This window comes from Lepisma saccharinum, chromosome 4 (assembly GCF_977018435.1).
Source record: "Lepisma saccharinum chromosome 4, izLepSacc3.1, whole genome shotgun sequence".
Lineage (NCBI taxonomy): Eukaryota > Metazoa > Arthropoda > Insecta > Zygentoma > Lepismatidae > Lepisma > Lepisma saccharinum.
In genome coordinates, this window is record NC_139232.1 from 71,110,637 (window position 1) to 71,122,185 (window position 11,549).

The 11,549-nt window shown below is 38.9% G+C and overlaps 1 protein-coding gene across 2 annotated transcripts in view; it reads right to left on the reverse strand.

The window, feature by feature from the left end:
* Positions 1-2,668, reverse strand: part of mew (multiple edematous wings) — a 313,875-nt gene extending 311,207 nt beyond the window's left edge. For both annotated transcript variants that reach the window (XM_083120732.1, XM_083120731.1), the window contains exon 1: positions 2,455-2,668. In XM_083120732.1, the coding sequence (XP_082976858.1) occupies positions 2,455-2,630 (176 nt within the window). In that variant the 5' untranslated portion in view covers positions 2,631-2,668. The remainder of the gene's footprint in view (positions 1-2,454) is intronic.
* Between the last annotated feature and the right edge of the window lie 8,881 nt (positions 2,669-11,549).

Consider the following 11,549-nt stretch of genomic DNA (forward strand, 5'->3'; position numbering starts at 1 on the left):
AATGGTAACGGACATGTTTCAACTTGCGACAAAATTTACCTGAGCTCGAGAAATTCCTCTGGCATTCTTTTCAACTGGACGACAAAAGCTCAGCAAGAGACAAGCCCCCTGCCTTCACAATGACGGCAGTGTCCTTTTCAAAATTAAGGCCCCGAGCTCTGCTGTTGCAGTGGTCAGTAACCACAACACAATAGAACACAACGGCCGCTTCAACTCCCGCAGGAAGTGAGTAATAAAATAAAACACCACCGCCTGCCTGCTAACAGCCGGCACTCCCAATTTGAACGAAACCGTTTGGTACACTTTTAGGGATTTTACCAAACTCTTGTCGTTACTAGTAATGTAACATATGTTATTTATTGTTTTGAAATATTCCACTTACACCTGTAGCCTTGTAGGAGGGAAATCGGTGTTATTTGGTTAGATTTAGTGTACCATGAAAATCTGTTTACATTCTCATGCATTATTTTCATCCAAAAATAAACAATATTTTCTAACATTTATCAACATGTAATGTCGGTGTCCAGCTGTTTTCCTTACTCTGGGCTTTAAGCTTTGGGCCTTCATAATGTTGTTGTGCTAACATTGTCGCCTTATAATAAGGCAATCCCGGGTTCGATACATGGTTGGGGTCTGCAAGGTGCAGATACCATTTTAAAATGTACGACCAGTCGCAATTAGCCTACCTGAGCATTAAGTGGATTTTAACTTTGTTTTTCTGCATCCTATTGGGCAAATAAATAAACGGCATGAAGTTTTAATATTTCCACGCTTCTACTGCAACATTCACATCTCACACTTCTGGTTAACTGAATATATTCATTATTTTCAATAATTGGAATTCAAATTTCCAATTAACCTTTTTCATTTCAAAATATTACCTTGTGTGTATGACACATTGGTGGGTAGTAACTTACGAGCAGGATGCGAAATCCTAGGGGGGATGGGGGGATTTTCCCCCACCAACAATCTTGGCCTCAAAAATTCCCTCCCCCAAAAATTTCCAGGGGGGAGTATTTGTCACAACAAACAAAAAAACAGGAATTACTTTTAATTTCAAATATAATTTACTAAGAATAATATCGAAAACACACACAAATTAGTGTGGTTATGGGTGTTCAATGCTTCTCTCTCTCTCAAGAGATCTAATCAATATCTATATCAATATGTGCAATAAAAGTAAAACAAGAATGCAAGACAGTAATAATTATGAAATATAATTGATTTACATTAAGATAAAGCAAAAAAAACTTAGATATAATAAAAGCACTTCAACTATTTCATAATTTATTAACATCTTTAACCAGTTAGTAAAGGAATTAGTTTGCCAGTTTATAATATCTCATATATATAAAAGTAACAAATAGATTTCTTAATTTGTAATTAATAATAATAACAATATATTTTTAATGTAGTATTTTTTCATTTTTAATAACATTATAAATATGTATATTGTATAATTTATACATATGTTTGTGTGGAGAGGGGGTTGTAGATTAAGATCCTTCTTCCCCTCCCCCCCCCCCCGTCATCAATGATTTCGCATCCTGCTTACGATTATATGCCGTGAATTTCCAGGTCAAAAGATACTTACGTCTGATACTTTAATATCAACAATGCTACGATTCCGAAAAGAAAAATAACTTTCCACAACACTACATTTGGTATACACAAACGCAGTTTGCCAGTGTGCTCTCTACCCTAATTAACAATAATGTTTTTTAAAGTGCTCTCTACCCTAATTAACAATAATGTTTTTTAAAGACCTGCAGGCAACTCCCGCGCGCGCGAAACATTTAAGTTGCTGTCCCTGGAAGGAAGGTTCGACTAAAGGTCAAGGTCACGTTATCTAATTACTTTCGATTATGGAAAATAAAAATCAAGGCGAAATAAATATTGCCGGAAGTAATTTTCAAACTCGCACTGTATTGCGCAGACAATGAAACTACTTTTCAGTTTCAACAGTAGTAAAATAATCTGGTCTTTCATAAATGTGATTCAACAATACAAAGGAAAGTTATGAATTTTCAGAAATTAGATGAATGAAAGTAAAAGTATAACTTGTACTAAAAAATAACAAAATAATCTACAAGTGCAGGTAAAGGAGGGAGGGGGAGTAAGTGCATAATCACGTGACATTTAAACATAAGTATTACTTACAGATAACATTATCGACGTACAGACGAGCAAGCCTGATATAATACACGCAATACATTTTCCAAATTATTGGCGGGGATACGTCCCCAACCCCCGCGAATGACACACGTGCGTAACAGGTACGTGAAAGAAGCATGTGCCCCTAATATTACAATGACATACAAAATACACAACAATTAACAATGAACAGCATATGCAACTGTGAAATCTTACAATTGTGGAGCGACTTTGCCTGTCCTTCAGCGGTATTCTTGGAAGAAGACACCGGCAAGTTACGAAAACTTTATTTACACTTACCAATTGTGCTCAATTTCCGAGCTGACCGCATCGACTGTTTGGTGTTCTGCGACTGAATATCCGAAATAAGAAGACTGAGCTCCTTCTTTCACCACAGGAATACTGATATCCAAATTGAACGAGAACGCAAACCTCACACTTAGAAACACAACACACCACCACAAATAGCACTCCATTGTAATCGGCGCTGCACAAGACTGCCGACTTCTACGGACGCAGGCAGTGCGAGGAACTGAAGAGATCCAACAAGCAGCGAGCAATGTTTCCATAAGTAAATATTTAAAAAGCGCACACGCGGTGCAAGTCAAAACCTTGTCCACACGTAATGTTTTGTCGTCAGTCGGATCATGCAAGATGGATCAAACAAAACATTACATGTGGACGGCAAGTTTAAGGTTTGGGATGAACTGAATGAGGTTTGACGACCGCTGGAAAGATGGGTGAGCTGGAGCTTTGTTTTCAAGCAAAACCGAAGACAGAGTAGCATTGTGCGCACATTCGAAATCGGTCAAATTTGGCACCGGGTCTCGTTGGAAGAGTAATATCTTGTTTTTCAATTTCTGGGGTTACTAGCGTCAATCACATCCGTAAGTAAATAATTATGTCAATGCTCATGTCCCTGCTGTAATTCACGGAGCAAATTGACATCTTAGAGTTAGAATTTACCACTCATAGTAATCACTAGGGAAAGGAACTTTAGGTAATTAAATGTTTTTTCTGCGATAAGATACAGACCCTCATTTTTGCCAAAATTCTGATTATAGCCTTATATGTCAACACAGCAAATTTTATTTTACATAAAAACACATATTTTCCAGTTTTCCGTATGTAAATACATATTTTGCGAATTTTCATTTTAAATACATAAAATCGCTCATTGACTTCATCCACCTCGAAATCCTCGAAGGAAAAATGTTTATAGGCTACTCTGCACCTCTTTCATATCGAGAGTGCTAGGTTTGTTTTGTCTTTGAACACCCTCGCTGGCAGACTTCTGGCACCTCGCCTACGATCCTATTGGGAGAAAATAGCTGTAAGTAGTAGCTGGGGCTGGCTACACGTAATGATAGCAAGGCTTTTTAATGAAGCAATGCAGCTATTGTGGCCGGAAGGCATAACATTTGACAATGTTCTTCTCCTCGTGACAGATGCTGCAGCTTACATGAAAAAAGCTGCAGTATGCCTTGCCGTTAGCTACCCCAAAATGGTGCACGTTAAATGTGTGGCCCATGCGTTGCATAGAATATGTGAAAAGATAAGAGCTCTTTATCCCAATGTCGATAAACTGGTTTCAAATGGCAAGAAAGTTTTTATCAAGTTGGCTAGAAGAATAGACAATTTTAAACAAAAATGTCCTGAGGTTCCCCTTCCCCCTACACCTGTAGTTACGCGATGGGGCACTTGGTTGGATGCAGATGTTATGCCCAGAAGTTTGAAAAAATTGTATCTGTTGTAAATGATCTCGACAAAGAAGAATTCTGCAAGAACTGTTGATGGAGCCCTCCGTAAAAGTCGAATTGGCATACATCTCAACAAACCTGTCCATTCTCTCTAATTCCATATGAAAGCTTGAATCGTCCGCGAACACTTTGGCAGCTTCCATTGTTAAAGTCCGTATAGTAGAACCGAAACTGCAAGAACTCACTGGATCTAAGTGTCTAAATGTACAGAATTTTTTGGGAAAAAACAAGGTTTTCAAACTTTGTGCCAAATTGCATGTGTTTTGGAAAGTGAAGTAGAGGAAGAGGAAGCTTTGGAAAACTTAAGCGTTAGTGACATTTCGTGATTCAAATATGCAAGAATTGTTTCTTGTGACGTGGAGCGATCTTTCTCACAATATAAGATGCTTTTTAGAGATAATCGTCACAGATTTACAATGGAGAATTTGGAAAAAACTATGGTGATCCACTGCAACTCTTCCAAAAAATTGCTCGCTAAGAGGTAATCATTTAGAAACTAATTTTAGGTGTTTAAAATGCATGTTATAGTTTGTTTTTGTTACCAAATGTTTTTATTTTTGTCACATATTTTCCTGTTTTTATCACATATTTTCAACATTTATGACACATAAAAAATAAATATTTCTGTGTTTTTTAGCACATAAAGTTCCGTTCCCTAGTAATCACTCTCGAGACCACCATGAGAGATGTGCATTTTTTTCAATCTCATACACATTGTTTTTGGAAAGACTGATACAAAGCATGAATAGCGTAGCCGCTTGTTTTTCACCGGTCTTATCTGTCAAACTTACCTTATCATGCAAGACGGACGACAAAACATTACGTGTGGACCAGGCTTAAGTCCACTTTATGCACAGAGAGGCTATCGAGACTGGAGCTACAGTTGCACTACAGTGGAATCCGAACCCGGGCTCCTTTGATTACAAGGGCTTGGGGAGGTACGGAAATTATACTTTGAAGGTCCATTCCCGATCTTCTGGTCCTAAAACTGCACAGCAATCATTAAACTTTTACCTGGCAACATTGCGCGTTGAAATGGTGCGTTCTGTTGCGTCGAAAGTTCAGCAGCGTGCATCACATAAAGGCCCCGTAAAAAGTATCAAGAAGTGACATAAACATTTTCTGGAGACAGGTATTGTCGTGGATTTACCGCGAAGTGGCAGAAATTCCTCCAAGTGCTGGTCGCTCTTGAAGTGAAAAACTTCCTGAATCAGGAATTCGGAGGCAGGTGGATTGGCCGCAAAAGACCCACATCATGGCCCGCAAGGTCGCCAGACTTGCCTCCGTGTGACTCTTGACTCTGGGGATATGTCAAACACGGAAGTGTACGCGGAAAAGCCATTGTGGATGACCTCAAAGCAAAGACATCTACAGTCATCGCGGGTATTCCGGATGAGCAGCAGCGTCGCAAAGGCATTCTTGGTTTCAGGACGAGATTGCAGGAATGCATTGATGCGAATGTTGCCCAGTTGGAGACGTGGCGACGAGGACGTGCAGTGTTGCCAGACAAAACTTTAAAGACTGCTGTGAAGTACAAACTTTATTTCACTGGAATATCTCTGTTCGTTACAAAGTTATAGTGAATTTAAATGTGGGAAGGACTGGCTTTGTGTTAAAATCTGCATATTCTATTTCCAGCTTTACATCTTGCCATATGCTTACTACATATTCTAGGCTCCTTTCGCTGTATGCTCTGTAGCAGATTACATTTTCTTTGTTTTCGATTAGCGCACAGGAACTGTCGAGCGAACGCTAGAGCGGGAAGGTTAACAGGTTGAACCAAAAGTGGTTTAGTAATAGTTCATGGCTTCTGAGCAGCGATGTAAGTGGAAATCCATAGCTGGGGGAAGCCTGGTCGAGTTTGGAGATAGGGGGTGGATGCTTGTATAGAGCAACATGGAGACAGTGCAGTCTGATGCAAATTATCCTAACTAGAGGGATGCTTTATGAAAATGTTCTTATATTAACTGAGAGGAAAGCATCCCTCCCCATAAATTCGACCATTCCTCAAATTTACCCCAAACATCTTCAACAGAGAGTTGCAGCTCACTGTATAGCAAATGGGCAGACCTGACTATAGAGCGACCACAAACAAAGAATCTTCGGCCAGAAGCCTTCGCACATCTTCCCCTCCATCCGTTCAGCTCAGCCCACAGTGAAGCCTGCTCCACTCCCCTCCAAGCCCGAGTACGACGCACGGACAGGACACACGCTTCTGCGCAGGCTCTTTTGCCTGTGATTTATTTTACTTCGCTTCTTGTGCCACTTTTGGCTAATTTGCGAAGATGGGGATGAGTGATAATATGATGAAATTGATGAATAGACATCAGAAACGTCCATACCAAAGCCATTCGAACCCGGGATCCGCTGGCGTCACAGCGCGATGTGCTAACCACTCCGCCACGGAGGCCGGCCCCTTTTGCCTGTAGTCCCACTATATAAGCTTAAACCTTAACAATACGCACTATTGCAATGCTTCGAAAGAAGTTGCTAAAAAAAATATAATGCTTCGTGCCTTTATGAAGAAGGATAACGGAACTCAAGATGAAGTGGCGGTGCCAAGGAGGGTCGGAGTAGGTAAAGGCCCACCCTATCAAAAAAATGTAATAGACAAATTTCGCGAGGTATGTAAAATGAAAACATGTAGATAATGATGCATATGATCATAACCTTCCTTGTTTGGATCACGTAATAACAACATGAAAATTTTAATAATTCTACCTTTGAAGCTGTGGCTCGCCAAGAATTTTTACAGCCATCCATAGCCAGATAGACGAAGTAATCCTTGCATTGAAAAATTCTCACTTCCCATAAAGCTACAATAATTTAATTTGACAAGTAAGCAACAGAAGCAAGGGAAGGATGTAATCCGGATGCAGCTCCCCCTTCCAAATTCACAAGCAGAAAATACAAATTTTGGAAAAACTCCACGACATTATTTACAATTTTTAGGAACATACATATCTTAGAAAGTATGAAATTACCCTAGAGTAACTAACATCTTGTCGTAACTAACATTTGGATGTCAACATTACTTGGTCCTTCTCTCTCTCCGTCAAAAAAAAAAAAAAAAGAAAAAATCCTGCAAGAATAAAATCTACGAAATGGATCTCATATCATCAACTAAAAGCCACTGCCTAAATTTTCATTTCACAGCCTATATTGCGCTTGAAAAAGCACAATTTTTGAAATTTTACTTGGACAAACTAAGCTCACGAATCATTTTAAAATCAAATGCTCTATAGTGCAGGTTTGTTAATGTATCAATATATATAAAGTCGTGCTGGATCTTCGTCCTGCGTCAGCAAACCATTTTCGGAAATCTTCTTCCCTTTCGAAAAAACCGCCACGATATTCAAAATTCTGAAAAATCACATCTGTTTAGGATTCATTCTACAGGGTGAACCAAAAGTCCCATTACCCCGTAGGTATTGTTACCCTGCCCCCGTGTCAGGGCAACAGTGTTTTCTTTTCTTATTGAAATATTTATTAATATGTTAATTAATTGGGTAATCAAGTGTGTAAACATATATATGTGTGATTAGTGTAAATCAATTTATTATGCATTTTTAGGTTCGCATTATTCCATGTATAAATACCATGTAGCTCTCTGTTCTTGCTTCGTGTTTCGAACGTTCAAAAGAAAGGCGGGCAGTTTAGCTGTTAAAGATTAAAAATTTTGAAAGAAGGGCGGTTGGCAACAGACGCCAACCAAACGTATATAAACTCCCAGATGAGAGTAGGGGAGGTCGGCTGTTGGAACTGAGACTTGGAAGGGAGAGGCTGTTTTTGCTTCGGTTAGCTAGGACCGGAGGACAGGTCTCCCGAAACGGATGCTGTAAGAGATTGGATTGCCGGGCAAGCTAGTGCCTTGGTGTCCAGTTTACAGGTAAAAAGGTAGTTGTACTGGATGTTATTTTGAAGTAATTACGGTGCGCCGGGCAGCCTAGTGCCTTGTCACCGTGGAGGTTGAGAAATGTACACGTCGGGTGGCCTAGCGCCTGTTAAGACGTTTCTTGGAGTAACGCGAGTCTACCTTGTGACAAGCGTACTCCAGATGTAATTCATAAAAATGTAAAGCATCCAGGTACAAACAATAGAGATTCCAACATCAAAATTAGAGTTTTGGCCCGATAAATAATTAGAGAAATGAACGTTCGGATACGACATGTATATTCTTCAAATTTTACGTTAATTAAACTTATAGAAAATACCAAAAATTTCCGTTTATAATTTCACAAATGCTGGACAAGGTAATTTATCCCCCTATAGCAATAAGGTTTCGCAAAGGTTATCCGTTGTCTCTTGTAGTTAATTATATAATTATGTTGACTTGTAGCAACCCACGTGCATTGTCGTACAAAGAAAGATACCCCTAGACATATCTGAGCCGAGTACGAAGTGCACCGAACCTCGAGTGCGGAGGTAAAGTGTGGGGGACCAGACGAGTAACAGTATGTGAGTCTGTGCTGTGGTAGTGGTTCGTAGTGATACTTAGTGGTTGTAGTTCTAAGTGGTAGTAGTACGTAGTTGTGTGCAGATAGTGATGTACCTCTCACGGTTTGTCTTTCATTCTGTCATTACAGATACTTTGAACCATGGCTGATGAGTCAACGTATACCTTGGAGGAACGGATTGTCATGAGTACCTGGACAAATGAGCGACCTCATACAGGAAAATCAATGAAACAGACATCCGAAGGGATTTTGTTGCAAGATTTAACAAGCCGACCCCACCAAAGCAAACGATATTGCAACGGGAGAGAAAACTTTTCGAAACCGGTTCCATCAAAGACAGATCCCGCTCCGGACGCCCATCGACGAGAGCAGAAACGTGTGCTGAGGCTGCTGCATCCGTTGAAAGGTCACCAATAAAGTCAGTCCGCAAGTTATCACAAGAATTGGGAGTTCCATAGAAAACATTACTCAGGCACATGAAACAAGATTTAGAGTTGAAACCATTCAGAGGGTAAGGGGACTTTTGGGTCACCCTGCAGAGCATTCTTCATGTTGTTTACTCTCGCTATCACAAATATCTAGAGAACAGAAAAGGCAAACGACACGAAGATTCATTTGAATGATCTAGGAAAAATTCTAAACAGATATAATTTTTCAGAATTTGGAATGTCGTAGCGGTTTTTTGAAATGAGACTTCGCTTCGTTCCTAACCAGACGTAAATTTATTGAACTGGCACTAGAAATTTAACAAAATTCAGTCATGTCGGCATTTCACACAGAATTCCAGAATATAAGTCGACACCTGAACAGAACTGAACGCAGCAAATAAATGCGATTCAGGCTTTGTTGTCTACGGCTGAATCAGGTTGAGAGATTAATTCATGTGGTTGGCAACACATTGAGCAGGGAGCAAACTTCAGAGACTCGTGCTTCCATCTACAAGGTACGGGTGGAACTACGTTGTCAGAGTTCAGATCCGACAGGTGATCTTCTAGGCCTTTTTCGTGTGGAAGACACGATTTCATTTTCCATTGCACAGTACTCATAAGAAAATTGCCGTTGTCACCCTAAAAGTTTATATAATTCCACATTCCTTTTGGCAGTCGAAAGGCAATATATGATGGAAGTTTTATCTTTGCTTTTTCCAGGACAAAGTGTAAAGGAAGAAACAGCGGCAATTTATTCTGAACTCTACAGGCAGATTTGTCACTTGTGTTTTACAATATGATAACCAAATATATTGTTTTCTTGTGAATTGAAGATCGAGGGGTACGTATTTACAAAAACAAACCAACAAAGGCTGGGCGGCTTGGATTGTCATTGTAAGCGATTAAAAGCCACAGCACTGGTTAAAAACAAATTTATTGGCACGTGAAGGAGGCAGAGCAGACGAAACATTTCTTGATAACCATAAATCCGATACATCTTTCGTATGAAGCGAAAGTGTTGCAAACCGTTGATTTGAAACATTGGTTTCATAGGTCTAAATTGTCACTGTGTACCTAAGACACTTTTTGTTATTCTTGATATTCTGGAAAATAGGTTTGCCGCGCCCTAGGCACGTGCCTAGTGGGCCTATTTGGTAATCCGCCACTGGGTGTATGGTAACAAGCCTCAGACCAGACAATCCACCAACTGAAGGAGAATATTCGCACAGAAATTTGAGCACTACAGCCATCGACTCTAACAGCTGTCATTGAACATGCCGTAGAAAGAGTGCGTCTTTGCGAGACCAACAATGAACGTCATTTAAAGGATGTGATTTTCCATACATAATGTAAACAAATTTCCCAGCTTTCAGCTTTATTGTAACTTAAAATGGATAAAAATACTTAATAAACAAAAAAAGTTATTAGCTGTTCAAATCCCGTCGTGACTTATGGGTTACCCTGTATTTATCGGGATCCCATCTAGATTAATTAGATATAATAGAAATAAAACACCAGTAAACAAAAACAGAAATCCGGCAATTGTAAATTTTTCTGCCACTTTCTATATTTTTCATAAATTTTCATTTTTCCCTAAAATTGAACCTGGAACCCCCCTTCACCAAGGAAAATTTATCTTAATGTAGCAACACTACCTCTGTCAAGCGCGGCACAGCAAGCAGGAAGGAACAACAAGTTAGAAGCTTGTTAGGATATACAATGAGCAATTACCCACATATAAAAGTTAAGAATATAAAAATATCTGGATTTCTATAAAATACGCGTACATCTGCATTACTGATATCTTCCCAATAAAAAAGTGTAGACACAAGTATTGCACATACTAAATCACTGCCGATCAACATCTCAAAATAACAAAAGAGCAAGTACGCAGGTGGTTGAAATAGTTCTTGGTCCAGTCTGCTGCTGCTGTTTCATAGTTTGCTATTAGGGCGTGGGTAATTGAAATGCAAGACAAGGTCAAGTGCTACATAAATAAGTGTACATACCATCACTATGTATTTACTATAAACAAAAGTAAAGGGCATCTGCTTACAGGCGCAACCCAACAGAAGTTTTTAGGGGAGGAGTTCAGCTACTGGAAAAGCATAGAGTGCCATTGTCATTGTGTTGGGGTCATTCCATTTCAAATCAACCAAGGTCTGAACCTTGACATCTCAGAAATGAAAATTTTTGGAGCAGTGGTAGTACCAGAAAAGTTGACGAAAACTGCCAAACTTCAGATTTTTTTGGCTCCTAGTTTTTAAGTTATTAACTTTCAAAGAAGCAAAAATCCAAAAATTTGACGACATTTTGAAATCTTAGACAGCTGTACATCAAAAACTATTTGACGTAGCTCAAATTGGTGTATTTCTCTTCCGATTTTAATGAGCTTTAATTTGAAATGCAACATGACTGTGGTATTTCAAATTTGTAATTTTTAAGAGACTCGAAAAAAGTTTGTTTGAAAATCTCAAAAACACCATTTTTTATTTTTATTTTTTTAAATATATGGTTTGAAGACATCAATTGACTATTTGTGTGCAAAATTTCATAATGGGACGACAATGGGTTCCTATGGAAATTATTTTTTTGTATTGTAATGTGTGCGAAAGTTGCTAAATTTGTTGAGTTCCAAGTTAAAACCATAACCTAGGTTGAGTGGTTCATGTTGAAGTTTTCGTATTAATCTATTTTATAATTTTTGGAATACAAATAATATGAAAATTTGTAATATTTATCACTTTTAA